The following is a 25,089-nucleotide window of genomic DNA, read 5'->3' on the forward strand; positions in this document are numbered from 1 at the left end:
TTTGTGTTTTGGAGGTTAGTATATTTCACTAAGCATACTGGTATCCAGTTGGAACCATTTTCTGCAAAAGACTGGATTTCTTTTTTTTTTAAGATTGTTTGTTTATTTGAAAGGCAGAGTTAGAGAGACAGAGAAAGAACTTCCATCCACTGGTTAACTCCTTAAATGTTGCAACAGCCGGAGTTGGGCCTATCCAAAGCCAGGAGCCTGGAGCTTCTTTTGGGTCTCCCTCATGGGTGCAGGGGCCCGCGCACTTTGGCCATCTTTCAATGCTTTCCCAAGAATGTTAGCAGGGATTTGGATCAGAAGTGGAGCAGCTGGTACTTGACCTGGCACCCATATGGGACATCAGCTCAATCCACTATGCCACAGTGACCAACTAGTATTCCATCAGGGATACATTTTCTTTATCCAGTCATCAGTTCATGGAAATCTGGGTTGAATCCATATCTTAGCTATTGTGAATTAAGCTGCTAGAAAAATAGGGGTGCAAATAGCTCTTTCTGTATGCTTTTTGTATTTACTTTGGATAAATTCCCAGGAATGGGATGGCTGAGTCACATGGTAGATCTATTTTCAGATTTCTGAGGAATTTGTATACTGTCTTCCATAATGGTTGTACTAGTTTAAATTCCACCAACAGTGTATTAGAGTACCTTTTCCCCACATCCTCTCTAGCATTTAGTTTTTGATTTTTGGATAATAGCCATTCTAACTGCAGTGAGATGAAACCTAATTGTGGTTTTTAATTGCATTTTCCTGATGGCTAGTGATACTGAGCATCTTTTCATATGCGTATTGGCCATTTGTACTTCATCCTTTGAAAAATGCCAGTTCATGTGCTTAGCCCATTTCTTAACTGGATTGTTTATTTTGTTGTTGTTGAATTTTTTGAGCTCTTTATAGATCCTGGATATTAATCCTTTATCAGGTGGATGCAATTGGATACCATTATGCTTAGTGAAATAGACCAGTCCCCAAAACACAAATATCATACAAATATCATTGTAAATATTTTCTCCCATTCAGTGGGTTGCCTCTTTACTTTGTTGAGTGTTTCCTTTGCTGTGTAGAAACTTCTTAGCTTGATGTAATCCCTTTTATTTGTTTTTGTTTTTATTTCCTGTGCTTCTGGGGTCTTATCCAAGAAATTTTTGCCTATGCCAGTGTCTTGTTTTCATCTACTGGTTTCATGGCATCAAGTCATAGATTTAGATCCATTGTGAGTTGATTTTTTTAAAAGATTTATTTTATTTATTTGAAAGAGTTACAGAAAGAGGTAGAGATAGACAGACAGGTCTTCCATCTGCTGGTTCACTGCCCAGATGGTGGCAATGGCCAGAGCTGCGCCAATCCGGAGCCAAGAGCCAGGAGCTTCTTCCAGGTCTCTCACGTGGGTACAGGGGCCCAAGGACTTGGGCCATCTTCTACTGCTATCCCAGGCCATAGCAGAGAGCTGGATTGGAAGAGGAGCAGCCGGGACTAGAACCAGCGCCTATATGGAATGTCAGCGCTTCAGACCAGGGTGTTAACCCGCTGCGCCACAGCGCCAGCCCCATGAGTTGATTTTTATACAAGGTCTAAAGTAAGGGTCTTGTTTCATACTTCTTCATGCAGAGATCAAGTTTTCCCAACACTATTTGTTGAAGAGACTGTCTTTTCTCCAGGGCATGATTTTAGCTTGTTTGTCAAAGATTAGTTAGTTGTAGATGTGTAGATGAATTTCTGGGTTTTTAATCTATTCCATTTGTCCACATGTCTATTTTTGTGCCAGTAGCAGGGTGTTTTGATTACAACTATCCTGTAGTGTGTCTCCAAAATCTGGTTTTGTGATGCATCCAGCTTTGTTTTTGTTAAGATTGCTTTAGCTATTCAGGGTATCTTGTGTTTTCATATAAACTTTAAGGTCCTTTTTTTAAGATCTGAGAAGAATGTCCTTGGTATTTTGATTGGGATTGCATTGAATCTGTATATTGGTTTGAGTAGGATGGACATTTTGATGATACTAATTCTTTCAACCCACAAACATGGAAGATATTTCCATTTTTAAATGTCTTCTATTTCTTTACTTAATTTTTTATCATTTTCATTTTAGAGATTTTTTACATCCTTGGTTGAATATATCCTAAGATATTTAAATTCTTTGTAGCTGTTATGAATAGGAATGATTTTGTAAGTTCTTTCACAGACATGGCATTGTTTTTGTATAGGAAGGCAATTGATTTTGTGGCTAATTTTATATCCTGCCATTCTGCCAAATTCCCTTATGAATTCCAGTAGTCTCTTGGTGGAATATTTTGGTTCACCTGTATATAGGATCATATCATCTGAAACAGGGATAATTTGACTTCCTCCTTTCCCATTTGTATCCATTTGATTTCTTTTTCCTGCCTAATGACTCTGGCTAAAACCTACTGGACTATATTAAATAGTAGCGGCAAGAGCAGGCATCCTTGTCTAGCTCCTGATTAGTGGAGATGCTTCCAGTTTTTCACCATTCAATATGATGCTGACTGTGGGTTTCTCATGTATTTCCTTGATAGTTTTGAGGCATGTTCCTTCTGTATCCAATTTGTTTAAAGTTTTATCGTGAAAGATGTTGTATTTTATAAAATACTTTTCCTACATCTATTGGGATAATCATATGGTTTTTATTCTTTAATTTGTTAATGTGACCTATCACATTTATTAATTTGCATATGTTGAGCCATCTCTGCATGCCAGGGATAAATCCCACTTGGTCTGGGTGGATGATCCTTCTGATGTGTTGTTGGATTTGATTAGCTAGTATTTTGTTTGGAGATTTTTGCATCTATGTTCATCAGGGGTATTGATCTATAGTTCTCTTTCTTTGTTGTGTCTTTTTTCTAGTAAGAGAGCTATCTTTAGAAATATTTAGTTTTATAATTCCAGGTATTGCTAAATCTTAATATTTTCATTGTGACTAGACATATTTGTTAATAACAAAGTAAATAAAATTAGAAGCTGTTTTAAAATGTGGAATCCTTGAGTATGCTGATAACCAGTTTTAACTCTTATTCAATATGTTATTTGTCCTTTCATATTCATTATCACCCCTTGTTGGTAACTAATGAAAAGAGTGTCATTCACAAAACCAGGTTCAGCATTGGTTTTGTTTGTGTGATGTATGTGTCTTACTTTGGGCTTATCATCTTATCCTGGCATTAGATCAGTCACTGCCGGTCCTTGTTTTTGAATTGATTGAATTGTCTGAATTGATTCTTTAGTTGCTCTTCATTGTAGCCTGACTTTTAGATCTTCAGCAGTCTCCTTCACTGTTCCTGTGCTTAATGCTATTCAATCATGTGTTTTTGTTAAAATGAAAACTTTCTGATTGGATATACTGGTTTATTTTCAATGATCATTTTAGTCATTCATACCAAAAGTGTTGTTTATATCAGCAAAAATTGTAAATACCTTTATTAGATTTGTATAAAATTTTTTTCACAATAAAAAATGCATTTTAAAGCATTAAAGTCACTAATTTATAGTATTTCAATCTCCAAAGGCTAAAATTGTAGAAAAATTATGCTTTTAAAATCAAATTTAAATTTTCCATTTCCAGGCATTCTCATCTAGAATTTGACTTGGGACTAACTCCCAAGGAGCATAAATTTTTACTCATTGTTTTTGTTTATCACTTAATCTGAGACAGTTGAATTTTACTCTCATACTTTATGCATAGGAATACAAAAACTTTCCAAAAGAAACAAAAAGAAATTGAAGGATAATGCTTTCCAGATTAAGAGAGGAAGATTTTCATATTCTAGATATTTGTTGTCTGTGTTTATTATAGCTTTCACCATAAGGAAGCATATGTATGCATAAAACTTACACTGCTTTCTTTCTAAGACTAGTTCCTTCTCAATTAACAACACATGTGTGTCCAGCGCCACAGCTCAATAGGCTAATCCTCCACCTGCGGTGCCGGCACACTGGGTTCTAGTCCCAGTTGTCCCTCTTCCAGGCCAGCTCTCTGCTGTGGCCGGGGGGTGGGGGTGGGGTGCAGTGGAGGATGGCCCAGGTACTTGGGCCCTGCATCCCATGGGAGACCAGGAGAAGCACCTGGCTACTGGCTTTGGATCAGCGCTGTGTGCCGGCTGCTGCGCGCCGGCTGCACGCGCCAGCTGCGGCGGCCATCGGAGGGTGAACCAATGGCAAATGAAGACCTTTCTCTCTGTCTCTCTCTCACTGTCCACTCTGCCTGTCAAAAAACAAAAACAAACAAAAAAATGTGACTATTGAACTCATAATTACACAATAAGTATAAATCATATAAGATATGGGAAAATAGAGTTTGGTATGATAGCACCTTAGTTTTACTAGGATTCTTAAGAATTGGGATGTTAAAATCATATTTTGTTACTGGTTATTTTACATAAAGATATTGTAAATTTGGCTAAAAGGAGGTTAGAGAGTTTTATTTCTGGAAATTCAGAAATTTAGGTTGAAGGACAATAATGGGCTTCTACCTACAATGGAAGCTGATGATTCTCATAAAACTAAGTAGGGAATGCTGTTTTGAGTCTTTCCTTTGGATTCATTACCTAATTTTTGCTCTAGTTGTGTGTTTTAGGGGAGTGAACTAAATTTCAGCTAGATTTAGAAAGAAATTTGGTTATTATATAATGTTAAATGATAGGTGCTCAGATGTTTATGTGCAATGGTAATATTCAATGCCTCATTTTAAATTTTGGATCTGCTTGTCATTTAAAATATTTACATAATTCTTAACAATGAGAAAATGAGAAATCCATTAATATGTTTATAAATACTTATATATGTCACTATAGTATTAACTAATGTTAAGGCAGCTAGGTAGATATTAGCCTGTATGTGTAGGATGGGCCAAAGGAAATAAATTTATATGTAATGGAATGAGGAAACAAGTCTTGAAAGCATGGCTCCGCTTCTTATCTATCTCCTCTAGCCTAAGGTGTCCTTATCTGTCCTTTATCAAAAGGAATTCACTGAGCTGAGGGAGTGATACAGCTGGTCATACAAGGTTATAAATACTGGTCCGAAGGAGTAATTTTCTTCCCCAATAGGTAAGAACTTTGATGGCCAGTATTGCTCAGAGGGGTTTATTTGGGAAATTACACATCCAAAAATCCCCCACTCAAACTTTTCCAGAGGAGGGGAGAAGAAACAGAGGATGGACAAGGGCCCCATACCCACATCCATAACCCCCTACCCCCGTCTGAATGCAGACTGAGCTTTCAGCCCTTTACTGAGACACCTGCCTGGTCTATCAGGTGTAGGAATGGTAATCATTAATCTGCCACATACTTTGTCATCGATGGAAAAAGTTCTCAGGGTTCAAATCAGCAGTTACATTAAGACACTTGGTTTTTCTGATCCCTTTTTTCAAAATTCTGAGCTGTGGTCCTCAAGGTCTGTCACCAGAATTTTCTAGTTAGTTGATTTAACCTTAATTGTGGAAATTGAATTTTGTGAATAAACATAACATTTGAAGATATTATTTTACATCAGTAAATAGGGTGATAAGCAAATACAGAATTGTTCTAATGAGTCTGAATTATTTTAAATAAAATTAAAGCTTGATTGTCTTACGTTCACCTTATTTTTTCCAAAATCTGAACTCCCATTGTTGTTGGGCTAACTTAAGCCAAAATTTAACATTTCAAGTTCTTGCTGTTAGAGAATTCTAAGCATTGGCATACCATTCGTTTCCAGGGAGCAGGCCAGAGGCTGCAAGTGAGAGGGTACACAGGCGGGCGAGAGAGCGAAGGCAAAAGATCAGGCAGGAGAGGGGCGGGCCCAGTGCTCTCCAGGCCTCTTAGTCACTTCCAAAAGGGCGTGGTTACATAGTCTGATTGACAGGTGGGTGGATACAGGTGAGAGTGCATGGGAGCAAGGAGGGGTGTGTGGCCTCCAGCTCATGAACCTAATCTAACTCCTTGATCAGTCCCATATCACCATTTCACTTTTTCACTCTTTCTCTGACAGGCTTTAATCCGGTGTGAGCAGTTGAAGAATGAGCTGCAGAGGCAGACAGATCGCCTTGAAAAAGAACTTGCATCTCAGCAAGAGAAAAGGGCCTTAGAGAAAGAAAGGATGAAAAAAGAAATAACAAAGGAGAGGCAGGACTGGGAATCAAAGGTATTTAAAAACTCCTATTGTCCAACTTGCAGAAGAAATGTTGTGGTGTTAACACTTACATAGGCAGTGGTTTTGAATGAACTTAAATAGTAAAATCTTTCTAAGTATCCAAATTTCTTACTTAATTTTTTTTTTTAATTTGACAGAGTTAGTGAAAGAGAGAGATAGATAGAGAAAGGTCTTCCTTCCATTGGTTCACCCCCTAAATGGCCACTATGGCCGGAGCTACACCCATCCGAAGCCAGGAGCCAGATGCTTTCTCCTGGTCTCCCATGTGGGTGCAGGCGCCCAAGCACCTGGGCCTTCCTCCACTGCCTTCCCAGGCCACAGCAGAGAGCTGGACTGGAAGAGGAGCAACCGGGACTAGAACCCGGCGCCCACATGGGTTGCTGGCGCCGCAGGTAGAGGATTAACCAAGTGAGCCATGGCGCCGATCCCTCTTACTTAAATTTGTAAATGTTCTATTTTTCCATGTATTTCTCAAGGAAGCCTATTCTCTGGCCTCTTAAAATAATCAATTTCCATAATATGAAATTGTGAGTTGACTTTAATCCTGCCATCATTCTATTGGATTTCCTCTCATATTTGCCAGAGAAGAGCACATGTTCTGAAGATACCCAGCTTTTATTTTAACCTTCACTAAATCAACAGAGACGATTCTCCCACTCTATTCCCTACCCATAAATTAAATATGCTGCAGATAAAACACTTGTACAAAACTGAGTAACTAGGAAAGAGTGATTACACACAGTAAGTGAAATCAGTTCTGACAAATCATGATAAATAATGACCATACTCAGCTAAATAATTGGAAGAAAGAAATTAAGGGCAAAAGGAACAGATAACATGAAATGTGCACTGTTTGAAAAACAATAACTGGGGACTGGTGCTGTGGCGCAGTGGGTTGATGCCTTGGCCTGAAGCGCCGGCATCCCATATTGGTGGCGGTTCAAGACCCAGCTGCTCCACTTCAATCCAGCTCTCTGCTATGGCCTGGGAAAGCAGTAGAAGTTGGCCCATGTCCTTGGGCCCCTGCACCCGTGTGGGAGACCCGGAAGAAGCTCCTGGCTCCTGGCTTTGGATCAGCACAACTCCGGCCATTGCGGCCAATTGGGGAGTGAACCATCAGATGGAAGACCTATCCCTCTCTCTCTCTCTTTCTCTTTCTCTCACTCCATCTCCATCTCTATCTCCATCTTCTCCCTGTAACTCTGACTTGCAAATAAATAAATAAATCTTTGGAAAAAAAAGAACAATGTACAGATAAGAGAGCAAGACAAAGAGGAGACAGAACACGGACTCACAGCTAGAACAGGCTTATTCACTGAGAGGGGCTCACTCCCAATGAACACACAGCAGACAGAGGCCCTGCTCACACAACTAGTGGCTTATATAGTATAGGTAGCTGAGAGGGTTTGGGAGGGTCTGGGCTAGGGCTAAGCTTTGGAGATGGTGGGAAGAGCTTGGGCTAGTGGCTGATCCCTCAAGAAAGTAGTGTGGCTTGGGAGAGTTTGAACTATGCCTGAACTCTTAAGATAATGGGGAGGACTTGGATTAATAGCTGGACTCCTAAGACAGTGGTGTGGCCAATGGTAGAGGCAGGACAGGGCTGAGGCAGCTGAAGGAGAACACAGGGAGTTGGAGGCCTGCTTCCATCATACAAGTGAGAGGCCAAAATAGATCTAAAGCTTTTGTCCTTGCTCCGTTGGTAAAAAACTAGAATGGAACCTAGGTTTAAAATTGCTACAGGAATGTGAAATTGGGCAAGAGGTGGTCCATGAGGAAACCAAAACAACTGTGAAACGTTAAAAAAAATAAAAGATTTATAACTTGTATCCTTGCTGTGGCATTGTTATAATTAACTCATCTGTGTGATAATTAACTCATCTGGCAAGTGTCAACAAGTAGCTGCTTGTGCAAGGCAGTATGTAATCCTAAGGATATAGAAAGAGAAAAGTGTATGAGTAAACTGAGGCATTTATAATTAACTCCCTTGTTATCTTCTATTATGAAAAATTGTCAAAATCCTACTATCGGTATAACAACTTACTTTGTATGCCCTGGATTAGTGGTGTCAGCTGGTGAAAATCCCAAAATGGATGGCCCTGCTCAGGGTCTTCAATATCCACAATTCTCCAGGGCTTCCTAGCAGCCTTCCCATGCATTCCTCTCTCTCCCATTCATTTAGAATTCAGGACTCGAAATGTGATAGGAACAATGCAATTCCTTCATGAAGCATACAGACTGGATGGGAAAGTAGACATTAAATATTTTCACAGATGAGTTTTTAATTATCTTGGTGATAAAGCCGTAAAGTTTCAGTATAACATGCTGAGGAACCCAATCTAGTCTAGGTAGTCATGAAAGATTTTCTTAAGAAAGATTTGGAGGCCAATGTTGTTTACAGCAAGTATAGCTGCCTATGACACCGGCATCCCATGTGAGTTCTAGTTGGAGTCCATTTCCAATCTAGCCCCCTGATAATGGACCTGCGAGAGCAGCAGATGGCCCAAAGACTTGCACTCCAGCCAACCCTGTGGGAAACCTGGATGGAGTTCAGGCTCCTGGCCTCAGACCAGCCCTGGCCTTTGCAGCCATTTGGGGAGTGAACTTTCAATGGAAGATCTCTGTCTCTCTATCTCTCCCTCTCTCAGTACTCTCCTTCTAAAATAAATCTATTTTTTAAAAAACGGCGAGTTTGAAAATGAGACTTGAAACAGTTGAGAAGGAATGGTCAGCTAAAGGGTTGGGGGAAAGAGAATTTCAGTCTGGGAAAACAACATGCCCAAGACTCTGAAGATGGAAAACATGGTACTTTCTAGGAATTTAGACAAGATTCAAGACCTGAGGCAGACAATACTGGGGGATACCTTTGAAGAACTATGTAGGGACCAAATCGCAAATGGCCTGAAAATTTCTGTGCATTTTTTAAGTTTATTGAAAAAGTGAGAAAGCCACTTGATTGACTTTAAATTGGACAGTGTCATGATGCCATTTATGTATTTGAGAAAAATCATATTATCAGCAGATTGGAAGAAACATAAGAATAGATGCTTGGAGTCCAGCATTTTGGCACAGCAGGTTAAAGGCCTGGTCTGCAGCACTGGCATCCCATATGAGCACTGGGTTGAGTCCTGGTGTCACAGATGAAATGGCAGTGGAGAAAATATTACCCCAGTTCTTTGTCTCACATGAAAGAAGAATTTCCAAGTGGACAAGCAGAGAGATTTAAAAGCCAGATTTATTAGCGTCAGAGACCTCCAGCCAGAGTGGCATGGATTGGGGGGGCTCCAAGAGAGGAAAAACCCAAAGGGGTTGGTGGTACTAGGAATTTTAAGCATAATTTTGGGGAAGAGAAAAAAAAGAACTTAGCAGCTTGACGTTCAGTTACAAGGTGGGGACAAGACCCATCAAAAAACCTGATCTGCAATCTTTTTTTGCCCTGTCTTGCTCATAAAACAAAAAAGCCATCCAGAAGGGTAGGTAACTTGTTTTCACAATAAATTGTGAGCTCAGGAGGATGGAACTGTCATTCCCTTGCTATTCTTATGATAAAATTAGAAGCTTCCAAGGAGTGAGCAGGCAGGCACTTTTGACCTTGCTAAAGATAACTTTTGGGGAAAGCAAGCATTTTGCACCCTAAATTTCTACTGGAGCCAACCTGACTGCCTATTAGCCCATCTGACTCCTCACACTTGGCTGCTCCACTTCCAATCTGGCTCCCTGCTAATATGCCTGGGAAAACAACAGAGGATGGCCCAAGTCCTTGGTTCCCTGCACCCATGTGGGAGACCCGGAAGAAGTTCTTGGCTCCTGTCTTTGAATCGGCTCAACTCCGACCATTGCATACATTTTTGAAGTGAACCAGCAGATGGAAGACCTTTCTCTCTGCTTCAACCTGTCTCTGTAACTCTGTCTTTCAAATAAATAAGAAATGAATCTTAAAAAACGTTTCTTTAAAAAAAAAATAGATGCCTGAAGATGAAGTGAGTTAATTTTAGTAGTCCGAATAAGAAGTGATGATTCCTTAGACCCATTTTTCTTTTTTTTAATTGTTTTTAAAATTTGTATGTATGTATTTGAATGACAGAGTTGTTAATGAAATGGTGCCATCTTATCTGAGGCGCCATCTTGTACAATAAGTTCAGCCTCTCCAGAATCCAACCTGGCTAACTAGGAGTCAGGTGACCAAATGGCCCAGCCACAAGGGTCAACTGCACCCCCACTCTAATGGGATTCGCTGCTCCTACCTCCTCATCACAGCACAGACTCTCTTTTCACTCTCTGCCTCCAGCCTGTCAGGTTTCCACATCCCCCTGCCATAAACCTTTTCCCTTATTTGGGCATTTGGTGTATTTTGTGATGGCTTTTCAAGAGTGGCAATAAAACAGAGGAAGAGGTAGAGATATCTTCCATCTGCTGGTTCACTCCCCAAATGGCTGCAACAGCCAGGGCTGAGCCAGGCCAGAGCCAGGCCAAAGCCAGGCGTCAGGAACTCCATTTGGGTGGCAGGGGCCCAAGTATTCAGGCCATCATCTGCCTTCCCAGTCACATTAGCAGGGAGTTAGATCAATATTGGAGCAGCCGTGACTTGAACCCACACTTTGATACGTGTCACAAGCAGCAGCTTAACCGACTGTACCACTTTTCAGCCCCTTAAATTCGTTTTTCAAGAACTGTTTCAAATCACTTTTATTCTCTTCAAATTCTTCTCCAAAACACTTTGCCCCTCATTTTCAGCAAAGAACCTTAAAAAGAAAATTTTTATTTGAAAGGCAGAGTTACATAGAGAGAGAGGGAGAAAGTGATATTGGATCTGTTGATCCACTCCCCATTGATCCACTCAATGGCTGGGGTTGGGCCAATCCAAAGCAGGGAGCCAGGAGCTTCTTCTGGGTCTCCCACCTGAAAGCAGAGGCCCAAGCACTTGGGCCATCTTCTCCTGTTTTCCTAGTCACTTTAGCAGGGAGCTGGATTGGGAGTTGAGCAGCCTCAATTCAAACTGTTGCCCATATGGGATGCCAGCATCTCAGGCAGTGACGTTACCTGCTACACCGCAATGCTGCCTCCAAGCCTTATTTATCTAACCGAGGAAATTGAAGTTGTTAGTTGATTAACACTTTAATTGTTTATCTTCCCTCCCATTTCTGCCTATATGCCAGTTTTCACAGGTATCCCAGTCCTGTCAGATTGGGAAAGCTTTATCCTAATTCTTTCTACTTCGCCTTGATCGCATCCCTTTTTTCCACCTCAAGGAGCACATCCATTTGTCCACATCTCATCTTATCTTCAATCTTTCTTTCACTACTGCTTACTTCTTTCTTTCTCACTTTTTAAAGATTTATTTATTTACTTTTTTAAAAAAGATTTATTTGAAAGAGTTACACAGAGAGAGGAGAGGCAGAGAGAGAGAGAGAGAGAGAGGTCTTCCATCCGATGGTTCACTCCCCAATTGGCCACAACAGCCAGAGTTGCGCCGATCCAAAGCCAGGAGCCAGGAGCTTCTTTTGGGCCTCCCTCACGGCTACAGGGGCCCAAGGACTTGGGCCATCTTCTACAGCCTTCCCAGGCCATAGCAGAGCTGTATTGAAAGTGGAGCAGCCTGGTCTCGAACTGGCACCCGTATGGGATGCTGGCGCTTCAGGTCAGGGCGTTAACCCGCTGCCCCACAGCGCTGACCCCTACTTATTTACTTTGAAAGTCAGAGGCACAGAAAGAGAGAGAGAGAAATCTTAGATCTGCTGGTTCACTCCCCAAATGGCTGCAATGTCCAGGACTAGGCCAGGCTGCAGCCAAGAGTCAGGAACTTCAACCCTGTCTCCTATGTGGGTAGCAGGGGCCCAAGCACTTGAGCCATCTTCTGTTGCTTTCCCAGTCACGTTTGCAGGGATCAGAAGTGGAACAGCTGGGACACAAACCAGCACTCATATGGATGCTGGCATTGCAAGCGGTTGCTTTACCTGCTATGCCACAACATGGACAGCTATGACCTGTTTCCTAAAATACTCTCAGATTTCTCTTACCTGTTCAAAGAAATCATCTTTCCTCTGATTTAATAGTTCTCAATCTTTATGACACAAGAAGTTCTAGAAACCGCATTGCCCTGACTGCTCCCCAGACCATTTATATCAGAATGCCCACAGGTAAGAACCACATGTCAGTAATGTTTAAAGTTGCCACAGTGATTCCAATGTGCAGCCAAGTTTGGCAGCCAATTCAATGATCCCATTTGTTGTATATTTCTTTGCTCTTTCCCTCAGTAGTAGTTTCTTGAAAGATTTTTTTCATCCATGATGTCTCTATTATCTTACCTCCCTTTTACTCTTGAGCCTACTGCATTTCATTCCCATTGCTATGTTCACTTGTATTATATTTAGTGAATTTTTTTAGGTTTTATTCTCCTTAAAAGGCACTCTTATCTAGATTTCTCTCAATCTATATTCCTAATTTTGGAGAATGGTGATATGTGCCTTTTGGGTTACTCTGAATTTAAAGTGCTTTGGAGACAGTGAGGAGACAGCTTTAGAAAGTACCTTGATATGGGGCCAGTGCTGTGGCACAGTGGGTTAAAGCCCCAGGCTGCAGTGCTGGCATCCCATATGGGTGCTGGTTTGAGTCCTGGCTGCTCCACTTCCATTCCAGCTCCCTGCTAATGTGCCTGGGAAAGCTGTTGAAGATAGCCCAAGTCCTTGGGCTCCTGCATTCATGTGGGAGACCCAGAAGAAGCTTCTGGCTCACTGGCTTCAGAGTGGCTCAGCTCTAACAGTTACAGCCAATTGAAGAGTGAACCAGCAGATGGAAAACCTCTTTCTCTGTCTCTACCCCTTTCTATTGCTCTTTCAAATAAATATTTTTTTTTTAAGATTTACCTTATTTATTTGAATGACAGAGTTACGGAGAGAGGTAGAGACAGAGAGAAGTCTTCTATCCACTGGTTTACTCCCCAGATGGCCACAGCAGCTAGAGCTGAGCTGATCTGAAACAGGAGCCAGGAGCTTCTTCTGGGTCTCCCACATGGGTGCAGGAGCCCAAGCACTTGGGCCACCGCTTTCCCAGGCCACAGCAGAAAGCTGGATCAGAAGAGGAGCAGCTGGGACCAGAACCAGCACCGATATGGGATGCCGGCGCTTCAGGCCAGGGCTTTAACCCACTGTGCCACAGCGCCTACCCCATAAAATAAATTTTAGAATAGAAAAAAGCAGCTTGATAGAAGGTTCTATAGTAAATTTTTGAGTCTTAGAACTACTGTGGCTTTTGTTCCTATATATATGGTTTTGATGCCTGAATCTAGCTCTGTTCTGAGTTCCACATCTTCCCTATACCAATTGAACCACTGTTTATCCAGTTGCCTAGTGCAGAAATTTTATCATCCTTGTCTCCCTCTCTCTCATCCTACACATCTCATAATCACTAAATTTTAGAGTTTTCAGTTCCCTAAACATTTTTTATTGCCCTGTTTCTCTATCCACTGCAAACCATCATTTGGATGGTTTCTACAGCCCCTTGTAGGGTCCTTGCTCCGTTTCCTCTCCTTCCCATCTTTGTCTAAACCTTGTTTCTAAAATGAGCATCTCAATGTGTCAGTTTTTGCTTAAAAATCCTTTCATGTCATCCTGCAACCTTGTATAAAATTTAGGATCCTTTAGCATGGCATAAAGACCCTATATTATTCCTCCTCTCATTAGCTCTCCAGTCTGATTTCCTTTCAATTTTCTTCCTTGTACCCCCACCATACTGACTTTTGTCTGTAAGAGATCATGGAAGGCTTTGTGGAGAAGGTGGCATTTTAACTGAGCTTTGAACAATAGATAGGATTTAGAAATGCAGAATATGGGAAGGAATGCTGCCTGTAATTAATGTAAATAAGGTATCTAGAAGGTAAAATTATGAACTGAGTATTTTGTGTAAGAGAAAATGGTATTAATTGCAAATATTAGCTACTGTTCAAACTTAGATTTTTATTTTGGGATTGTTTAAATGGAAAACATTAGCTTTGCTGAGTAGTTCTATATAAAAATATGTTGATGAGAATTCCTAATAAAAAGGGAGAAAGACTAAAATGTGTCTGGCAGTATTCCAGATGCTTTTATATCTAATAGAACGTCCCTGTTATACTAATAATTATTTCATGACTAAAGATGGCAACATAACTACAGTACATTTCTGACCCTGAGTCATTTTTTTTTACCCCGGTAAATAAAGATTATGAACAAAGCACTAACAATGGCCCTAGCATTGAGGTAAGTATTCTAACTAGAAAATGGCAGAAAGTGACTTTGGAGTAACAGGACTTAGGGTTGAATCCAATTTGCCATTTCTGTGATCTTGGACAATTCACTTAACTCTCTAAGTTCAGTTGACAATACTTACTTCAAGGAATTGATGGGATTAACAATATGATATTTTGAAAATAGCTAACATAATGCCTGGCTAACCTGGCCATTTAATGAATTTTAGCTTTTAGAGAAAGAAGTTGCCATATGGGATAGTTTTCTTGGATCTTCGTGTTAAAAAAAAAAAAAGCACATTTGAATTAAAAGCCCAGTTTTGCCCTTTGTTTATTAACTTTAATGAATTTGAGCAATTTACTTAGTTTTCTGAATCTCATTTTTCTCCTAAAAAATTAACCCAGTGTAATTCCTGCTGTAATGGGACTTGGAGAAAAAATGTCCGTCACACCACCTAGCACAGGAAGGTAATCTAATAGGGGGACTGGCCAATTAATCATAATACTCTGGGGTGGACATTGTGGTGCAACAGGTTAAGCTACCACTTGGGACACCCTCATCCCATATTGGAAGCCAGTTTGAGTTCTGGCTGTTCTGCTTCAGATCCAGCTTCCTCCAAAAGCATCCTAAGTAGCAGAAGATGACTCAAGAACTTGGGCCTCTGCTACCCATCTGGGAGACTCTGACGGATTTCCAGGCTCCTGGCTTCAGCCTGGCCCAGCCCAGATTTGTGGGCATTTGGGCAGTGAAACAGCAGATGGAAGATATTCTCTCTCTCTCTCCCTCTCTCTCTCCCCTCTCTCCTCTCTCTCTCTCCTCTCTCCTCTCTCCTCTTTCTCCGCCTTGAAAGTAGATAAAAATAAATATTTTTAAAAGTTATAGTACTGTAAGTGCTAGGTGGTTACAGTTAGTACTAACACAAAAATCCCTGTTTTTGTAACACCAGGAACACTTGAGCAATAAATTGATTTTCCTTCTGTTTTTTTCTTTCTTTTCATTCTCCTTCTTGCTTTTAAAAATAATCCTGTTTTTGTGGGAAGCTCTAGGATAGCATATGCCTTTTACCTGGATAGATTTGAATCATTGCCCACAAACAGTTCTTGCTGTGGGTTTATTTGTGGTCTTCTGTAATGGCCTGTGGTTGTACTGAGTCACTCAGGTTTGTTACTTCATTCAGTTATCCATCACATATTTTTTTGAGAATTCCCTCTGGTCCACACATTTTCTCAGTTGGTTCCCTTAACAGTAGCCCATTGCTATGATCCTTTATTCTTATATCTCTTGGATTGGGAGTACCAATTCATACCATGTTCAATACACTAGGGACCGCTTTGCAGAAATTTCTGTCAACCTGGGTGTCCTTGTCTCTTCCTTGCCCCTGTCAAAGTTTAAAGGACTTACCTGATGTCAACTCTTTGGACATCCAGCAGTGTTGCAGCTGTGTCTGTGTTACTTCTGGCTCTGCAACAGATGTGGATGGAGAAGCTCCTGCAGTGTAATGTTGACTTCCAGATGGTGGGCATGGGGAAAAAGAAGGTGTGACAACAGGAGGGGAGACCTCAGGAAGTGGGTGACAGGAGGTAGAAGACAGGTAGTGGGCAGAGGAAAGAAATGATGGGTGGCAGATGGAGGAAATCATAGGAAGGGGAGAGATTTGTTACATGCCTTGGAATAGAAACTGACTCATAATTTACCATGAGCAAAGTAAATGTGCATATTTCCTTCAAAAACCAGTGTTAATATGTTTATCCTCAGATAGATTTCCACATAAGTAATCTATTATTTTTAATAGCTATCAATTAAACTTTGCACTGTTGTCTGATTCCAGAAAAAATATAATTATTATAATTATACTCATAGATGCTCATGAACTTGAATTTTAAATTAAGGAAATTCAATTGATATTTTTGATTGATTATATTTAATGACCTTTATTTTTTATTTTTTTAAGGATTTATTTATTTTACTTGAAAGTCAGAGTTACACAGAGATAGAAGGAGAGACAGAGACAGAGAGAGAGAGAGGTCTTCCATCCTCTGGTTTGTCGCTCCCCCATTCGCAGAGGAACGACACAGGACCCTGCGCTGTTCTTTTGTCTGCTCGGCCCTTCTCGGGTTGGCTGCTGGTCCTTCCTGGGTTGGCTGCCGACCCCTCCTTTATAGTCCTCTTCCACCAATCCCAACTCTGCTACCCACACGCCAAGCACGCTGCTCTCCTCCAATCAGGAGCAGGATCAGCTCCTGCAGCTTATCAGTCAAATTGGCGAGAGGCAGCTGCGTAGTTGTTTTACTCCTCCCCAGCGCCATATTGTGGGAGAGCAGATGCATAGAATAAGTCTTAATTCCAGTAACTTAGTCTAGTCTCAGTTGCTCCCCACACTAGTTCACTCCCCAGTTGGCCACAACGTCCGGAGCTGTGCTGATCTGAAGCCAGGAGCCAGGAGCTTCTTCCGGGTCTCCCATGTGGGAGCAGGGGCCCAAGGACTTGGGCCATCTGCTGCTTTCCCAGGCCATAGCAGAGAGCTGGATCGAAAGTGGAACAGCCAGGACTTGAACCGGCACCCATATGGGATGCCGGCACTGCAGGTGGCGGCTTTACCTGCTACGCCACAGCACCAGCTCCTCTTTGACCTTTAGTTTTAGGTTCAGATTGTAATGTGCACGAAGATAGTTGGCAGTTTATTATTGGTAAAACTAATTTTATATGCAAATTAGCTTTCTAGAAAATCTTTTGATGATAAGAATATGTAAACAATCATAAGTCAAATATACAATTCTCTGCAGTCCCCAGAAACATTAATTAATACGTTTGCCTAAATTGGGAAATAACTACAAGTGCTTGTTATTTTTATATGCGTCATTTTTAGCTAGTTAAATAATTCAAAGGCAAGCATCTTTCTTGGTTTTATTGATTTAAGTTTAATTTACCAAAACTTTGGTTCAGTGCTTTTTTTTTAAAGATTTATTTATATATTTGAAAGTCAAATTTATGGAGAGAGAGGGAGAGAGAGAGAGAGAGAGATCTTCCATCTGCTGGTTCACTCCCCAGATGGCCACTATAGCCAGGGCTGGGCCAAGCCAAAGCCTAGAGCCAGGAGCTTAATCTAGATCTCTCAAGTGGGTGGCAAGGGCCCAAGCATTTGGGCCATCTTCTACTGTTTTTCCCAGGCCATTAGCAGAGAGCTGGATTGCAAGTAGGGCAGCCCAGATGCAAACCAGTGAAAATAGGGGTTGCCAGCTGCCAAGGTGTGGCTTTACGGCTTTACCTGCTGCTGTACAATGCCAGCCCCCAGTGCTGATTTTTTAAATTTTTTTCCTTATTTATTTGAATAGAGGGGGAGGGGGAGAGAGAGTGTGCTCCCATCTACTGGTTCACTCCTCAGATGCACACAGGTCCCCAGGCTGGGCTGAGGGCTGAAGCTGGGTGTCAGAGGGGAGCTCAATCCACGTCTATCACACTGAAAGCAGGAATCCAGTCATTTGAGCCATCTCTTGGTGTCCACATTAGCAGGAAGCTGGAGTCAAGAACCAGATGGGGACCCTAACCCAGGCACTTGGATTTGGGACTTTGGAAATCTTAACTAGCATCTTAACCACTAGGCCAAATACCTACCCATCAATGTTGATTTTATCACAAAATGTTTGTTACTTATTTTAGTTGTAAAACTGAACTCAACACACATGTCACTTTTCAATATATTTGAAATTTATTACTAGTTCTTGTTTCAACAGATAAAACTGATAAGTAACTGTTTTGCTGTGGGCTATGGTAGCATTTCTTCATTTTAAAACTACCAATGCAAGTAAGAAATTAAGAACCTAGAAACATTTGACTTGCTGGAGCAGAGCAAAACATAACTAAGAAATTATAAAGGATATGTTTAAGGTCTAAAAAGCATTTCTAATCCTGAGAAGAAAAACTGAGAACCCAATATCCAGAGTCTCTCAGAACATCCATTTATTCTAATTATTCAGTTATCCATCAAGCATTTGATAATAGCTGAGGAACATATCCTTGAAAAACTTCTAGTCTAATGAGGAAATGAAGAGACAACTACCTCTGATAAAGGTGCACAGAGGTTTGGGTATGATGAAAATATCTACTCACATTCTGAGGTTGTTGTGGAACCGTATGCCAGAGTAATACCCAAAATACTAAACAACCAGTACAGCATAGGCAATAATCAATGAGAATAAATGTGGGCTCCAAACAACAGGCTGTAGCACTGTCCCATGCATGTTAGCTGAATATGAACTGTGATTATGTGAAGTGATGCCTGTTTTATGCTGGTAACTGGAAGTCAAGAAGATTCCTGGAAGAGAGGGAAGAGAGGAAGTAATGGCTGAGGGTAGAGGAGAGCTAGATAATGGGAGTACAGACAGGGTTTTCACAGAAAAGAGAATGTGCAGAGCCTCCTCCTGGTTAGTATTTAGGTAAGGTGAGTGGAAATGGCAGTAAAAGATACTAGCTTCCTTTCTAATCCTCCCAATCAATCATTTTTTTTTTTTTTTTGACAAGCAGAGTGGACAGAGAGAAAGAGAGAGAAAGGTCTTCCTTTGCCGTTGGTTCACCCTCCAATGGCCGCCACGGCCGGCGCGCTGTGGCCGGCGCACCGGGCCTATCCGAAGGCAGGAGCCAGGTGCTTCTCCTGGTCTCCCATGGGGTGCAGGGCCCAGGCACTTGGGCCATCCTCCACTGCACTCCCTGGCCACAGCAGAGAGCTGGCCTGGAAGAGGGGCAACCGGGACAGAATCCGGCTCCACGACCGGGACTAGAACCCGAGAAGATGTTAAGAGTTGTCTGATTCCTCCACACCACATCCGAAATTTATCTTTGACAGTCTGTTCCATAACTTACTTGGGTGTTGACCTTGATTTTATCATCTTATTATACATTTAGAAATCAGGGGAATGAACAGGAGGGAAGTACATATTTCAAGTCAGGAGATAGCAGAGTTGAGCAGGTACAGAGATGGATATATCCAGAGGAATGATTTGCAGATAGAGTCCAGTAGCTACGCTGAGACTTTGTTAGTTCAAGAATTTTTCTGGCATTTATTTTGTTAAGTGACATTATAATTTAGGGTTTTTATTTTTTTTTATAGATGTTAATCCTGTCTCAGAATATTGCTGAACTAGAGACCCAGGTGGAAAAGGCTACAAGGGAAAAGATTTCAGCTATTAATCAACTAGAAGAAATTCAAAACCAGCTTGTTTCTCAGGACAAGGATGTCACAAAGGTACTCTTTTCACTAAAAAGAGATTTTAATGTAATAATTACATAACTAATTTTTTTGAAAATATTTCTCTTAATGTACAAAGTTGTTACTGTTATCAGGAAGAATTTTAGAGTAGAAAAGATTTATTATGTCAAGAATAACGCAAATAATGCCATATAATCCAGCAATCCCACTACTGGGTATATACCACACAGACTTGAAAACAGTGTATCAAAGAGATACCTGCACCATATGTTCATAGCAGCACTGTTCATAGTAGCCAAAATTTGGAAACGACCAAGGTGTCCATAATCAAATGAATAAAGAAAATGTGGTATATATACACAGTGAAATATCATTCAGCTATAAAATAAGAATGAAATTCTAGTACGTGCATCAACATGAACAGAACTGGAGCACACCATGTTGAATGAACTAAAGCAGACCCAGAAAGACAAATACTGCATGTTTTCCTTATATTTGGGAGCTAAAATTTAAAAGCAAACAGAGGCCGGTGCCGCGGCTCAATAGGTTAATCCTCCGCCTACGGCGCCGGCACCCCAGGTTCTAGTCCCAATCAGGGCGCCGGATTCTTTCCTGGTGCCCCTCTTCCAGGCCAGCTCTCTGTTATGGCCTGGGAGTGCAGCGGAGGATGGCTCAAGTGCTTTGGGCCCTGCACCCTCATAGGAGACCAGGAGAAGCACCTGGCTCCTGCCTTCGAATCAGCGCAGTGCGCCAGCCGCAGTACACTGGCGGCCGCGGCGGCCATCGGAGGGTGAACCAACGGCAAAAGGAAGATCTTTCTCTCTGTCTCTCTCTCTCTCTCACTGTCAACTCTGCCTGTCGAAAAATAAAAATAAATAAATAAATAAAAATAAAAAAAGCAAACAGAAAGAAAAAAGAAAGAAATGTCTGTGTGTATCAGTATTTTTACAAATATAGTTTTGTACCTTTGTCAAACCAGTGGTTAAGAATAGTGTTTGTGGGTGGGAGGGAAGTTATGGGAGGGAAAAAGCCATTGTAATCCATAAACTGTACTTTGGAAATTTATATCTACTAAATAAAAGTTGAAATAATAGTGTATTAGGGTCTGGCGCTGTGGCGTAGCAGGTAAAGCCACTGCCTGCAGTGCCAGCATCCAATATGGGCACCAGTTTGAGTCCTGGCTGCTCTACTTCTTATCCAGCGCTCTGCTATTGTCTGGGAAGCAGTAGAAGATGGCCCATATCCTTGGGCCCCTGTCCCTGCCTGAGAAACACAGAGGAAGCTCCTGGCTTCAGATCGGCCCAGCTCCAGCCATTGTGGCCACTTGAGGAGGGAACCAGTTACTATAACTACAAAGATGAACTGGACACAAATAGTGTCCTCAAGGAGCTTAAGGGTTAAGTAGCAGAGTCAGACTTGTAATCAGGAGTTATATTGCTATAATTATTAAATACTTGATAAAATTTGTAGTAGTAGTGATATCTCTTTTTGCCAGAGATAGCATAGAATAGCACTGATTTTCATGATACTTGTCCAAGTCTTATATTTTCTTTTTTTTTAACTTTTATTTAATGAATATAAATTTCCAAAGTACGGCTTATGGATTACAATGGCTTCCCCCCCATATCGTCTCTCCCACCCGCATCCCTCCCCTTTCCCACTCCCTCTCCCCTTCCATTCACACGAGGATTCATTTTCGATTCTCTTTATATACGGATCAGTTTAGTATACATTAAGTAAAGATTTCAACAGTTTGCTCCCACACAAACATAAAGTGAAAAAAAATAGGTGATTTTTTAAATGATGATGAAATCGGAGCAGACCTATTGTCATGTTTAATCCCAGTGAGAGTCAAGTTGGGAATTGATAATTTCTTCTTTTTTTTTTTTTTTTTTACAGAAGATCAGTTTAGTATACATTAAGTAAAGATTTCAACAGTTTGCACCCCCATAGAAACACAAAGCGAAATATACTGTTTGAGTACTCATTATAGCATTAAGTCAAATGTACAGCACATTAAGGACAGAGATCCTACATGAGGAGTAAGTGCACAGTGACTCCTGTTGTTGACTTTACAAATTGACACTCCTGTTTATGGCATCAGTAATCTCCCTATGCACCAGTCATGAGTTTCCAAGGCTATGGAAGCCTTTTGAGTTCACTGACTCTTATCTTGTTTAGACAAGGTCATATTCAAAGTGGAGGTTCTCTCCTCCCTTCAGAGAAAGGTACCTCCTTCTTTGAAGACCTGTTCTTTCCACTGGGATCTCACTCACAGAGATCTTTCATTTAAGGTTTTGGTGTTTGGTTTTTTGTTTTTTTTGTTTGTTTGTTTGTTTTTGCCAGAGTGTCTTGGCTTTCCATGGCTGAAATACTCTCATGGGCTTTTCAGCCAGATCGGAATGCCTTTAGGGCTGATTCTGAGGCCAGAGTGCTGTTTAGGACATCCACCATTCTATGAGTCTGCTGAGTATCTCGCTTCCCATGTTGGATCACTCTCCCCTTAATTTATTCTATCAGTTAGTATTAGCAGGTACTAGACTTGTTTATGTGCTCCCTTTGACTCTTAGTCCTTTCATTATGATCAATTGTGAACTGAAATTGATCACTTGGACTGGTGAGATGCCATTGGTACATGCCACCTTGATGGGATTAAATTGGAGTCCCCTGGTATGTTTCTAACTCTACCATTTGGGGTAAGTCAGCTTGAGCATGTCCCAAATTGTACATCTCTTCCCTCTCTTATTCCTACTCTTATGTTTAACAGGGATCACATTTCAGTTAAATTTCAACACTTAAGAATAACTGTGTATTAATTACAGAATTAAACCAGTCATATTAAGTAGAACAGACAAAAGAACTACTAAGAGGGATAATGTATTAAGTTGTTAAATTTGTGGTGCTACTGAACTGAGACTGTGAAAAAAGAGACGGTGGGGGAGAGAACTCACGGAATTCACGTGAGTACTCTCCAGAGACGCTACAATTCCGTAACTTTGGCAACCCAGTGGGAGACTGAAGGAGAATTTGAGCCCACTCTGAGGGCAGAACAGATTCCCTGTGTGGTCCTTGGGAAAGAGCTTCCGATCTCTGGCTCCTGTGGGTATATCATTTGCCTGCTAACTACCTCCAACTTCGTTCAGCTGTGCGGAATTACTTCCCTTTTGAATCAAAAAAAGAAAGAAAGAGAGAGAGAGAGAGATCTATCACGCCTAACCTGGGAGTGTCACCTTTGGCACACCAAACAGAGCTCTCAGGCCACACCCATCTCAAGCTCCATCAAAAACAGATAGTCCACTTAATCTAGAGTCATAGTATAACAAGAAAAAGCACCACAGTGAAGAAACCAAATATCTCCAATATGCCAAATAACAAACACAAAAACCGAGGTAATAAAAACAAGGAAGTCACCATGACGCCTTCAAATGAAAAAGACACCCCAATTCAAGATTATGAAGATGATGACACAGAAGAAATGCAAGAAGCAGATCTCAAAAAATTGATAAGAACATTAAGAAGTTCTCAAAAACAAATTCTTGAACTACAGAAATCCTTAATGGACAAGATAGAAAATCTCTCTCGTGAAAATGAAATATTAAGGAGGAATCAAAATGAAATGAAACAACTAGTACAACAGGAAACTGTGATAGTGACTGAAGTGAAGAATTCAATAGATCAAATGAAAAACACAATAGAGAGCCTTACAAACAGAATGGGTGAAGCAGAAGAGAGAATATCGGACTTAGAAGACAGAGAACAGGAAAGGATACAGTCAGACCAAAGAAAAGAAGAGGAAATTAGGAATCTAAAACATATTGTCAGGAATCTTCAGGATACTATTAAAAAACCCAACATTCGGGTTCTAGGAGTTCCTGAAGGCATGGAGAGGGAGAAAGGATTAGAAGGCCTTTTTAGTGAGATATTAGCAGAAAATTTCCCAGGTTTGGAGAAGGACAGAGAAATCCTAGTACAGGAAGCTCACAGAACCCCTAATAAACACAACCAAAAGAGATCCTCACCACAACACGTTGTAATTAAACTCTCCACAGTGAAACATAAAGAAAAGATCCTAAAATGTGCAAGAGAGAAGCGTCAGATAACTCTCAGAGGATCTCCAATCAGACTCACAGCTGACTTCTCATCAGAAACTCTACAAGCTAGGAGGGAATGGCGAGATATAGCCCAGGTACTAAGAAAGAAAAACTGCCAGCCCAGAATATTATATCCTGCAAAGCTATCATTTGTGAATGAAGGTGAAATAAAGACTTTTCATAGCAAACAGAAATTGAAAGAATTTGTTGCCACTCGTCCAGCCCTGCAACAGATGCTTAAAGATGTGTTACACACACAAACACAGAAACACGGTCATCAATATGAAAGAAGATAAAGGAAGGAAACCTCACAGCAAAAGATCACAGGGAATTCAAAGCATATATTAGAACTTATCTTTGGCAAATGGCAGGGCAAAGTTACCACTTTTCATTAGTCACATTGAACATTAATGGCCTGAACTGTCCAGTTAAAAGACACCGATTGGCTGATTGGGTTAAGGAACAAAACCCATCTATTTGCTGCTTACAAGAAACACATCTTTCCAACAAAGATCCATACAGACTGAAAGTGAAAGGCTGGAAAAAGATATACCATGCCAACAGAAATGAAAAAAGAGCAGGTGTAGCCATCTTAATATCGGACAACATAAACTTTACCACAAAAACTGTTAAGAGAGACAAAGAGGGGCACTATATAATGATTAAGGGATCAATTCAACAAGAAGATATAACAATTATCAATGTATATGCACCTAACTACAGGGCACCAGTTTATCTAAAAGATTTGTTAACGGACTTAAAGGGAGACTTAGACCCCAATACAATAGTACTGGGGGACTTCAATACTCCACTCTCAGAAATAGACAGATCAATAGGACAGAAGATCAACAAGGATACAGTAGATTTAAACGACACTATAGCCCAAATGGATCTAACAGATATATACAGAACTTTCAATCCTACAGCTAAAGATTTTACATTCTTCTCAGCAGTACATGGAACCTACTCTAGGATTGACCACATACTTTAAAATCAAGATTCTAATAGTGGCCAGCGCCAGGCTCACTAGGCTAATCATCTGCCTGCGGTGCCGGCACACCGGGTTCTAGTCCTGGTTGGGGTGCCGGATTCTGTCCCGGTTGCCCCTCTTCCAGGCCAGCTCTCTGCTGTGTCCAGGGAGTGCAGTGGAGGATGGCCCAAGTGCTTGGGCCCTGCACCCCATGGGAGACCAGGAGAAGCACCTGGCTCCTGCCTTCGGATAGGCCTGGTGCGCTGGCTGCAGCGGCCACTGTGGGGTGAACCAATGAAAAAGGAAGACCTTTCTCTCTGTCTCTCTCTCTCACTGTCCACTCTGCCTGTCAACAACAACAACAACAACAAAATACTGCAAGTGCTTATTTTATTGATGCTTAAATTTATTCTTTAAATACCACAATATCTGTGCTATGTGCATCACTAATTT

General features: G+C 41.1%; 1 protein-coding gene across 38 annotated transcripts in view; it reads left to right on the forward strand.

Annotated features, from left to right (window-relative positions):
• SDCCAG8 (SHH signaling and ciliogenesis regulator SDCCAG8) overlaps window positions 1-25,089 on the forward strand; it is a 270,085-nt gene that overhangs the window by 64,825 nt on the left and 180,171 nt on the right. For 37 of the 38 annotated variants that reach the window (XR_007909721.2, XR_007909718.2, XR_007909716.2 and 34 more), the window contains 2 exons: window positions 5,992-6,144; window positions 19,477-19,611. Coding sequence is in view for 30 of the 38 variants with exons in the window: in XM_051820787.2 (XP_051676747.1) it covers window positions 5,992-6,144; window positions 19,477-19,611 (288 nt within the window). In the remaining 8 variants the exon portion in view is untranslated. The remainder of the gene's footprint in view (window positions 1-5,991; window positions 6,145-19,476; window positions 19,612-25,089) is intronic. The other variant, XM_051820786.2, reaches the window with a different exon arrangement.

The sequence above is a fragment of the Oryctolagus cuniculus genome, chromosome 13, assembly GCF_964237555.1.
Source record: "Oryctolagus cuniculus chromosome 13, mOryCun1.1, whole genome shotgun sequence".
Lineage (NCBI taxonomy): Eukaryota > Metazoa > Chordata > Mammalia > Lagomorpha > Leporidae > Oryctolagus > Oryctolagus cuniculus.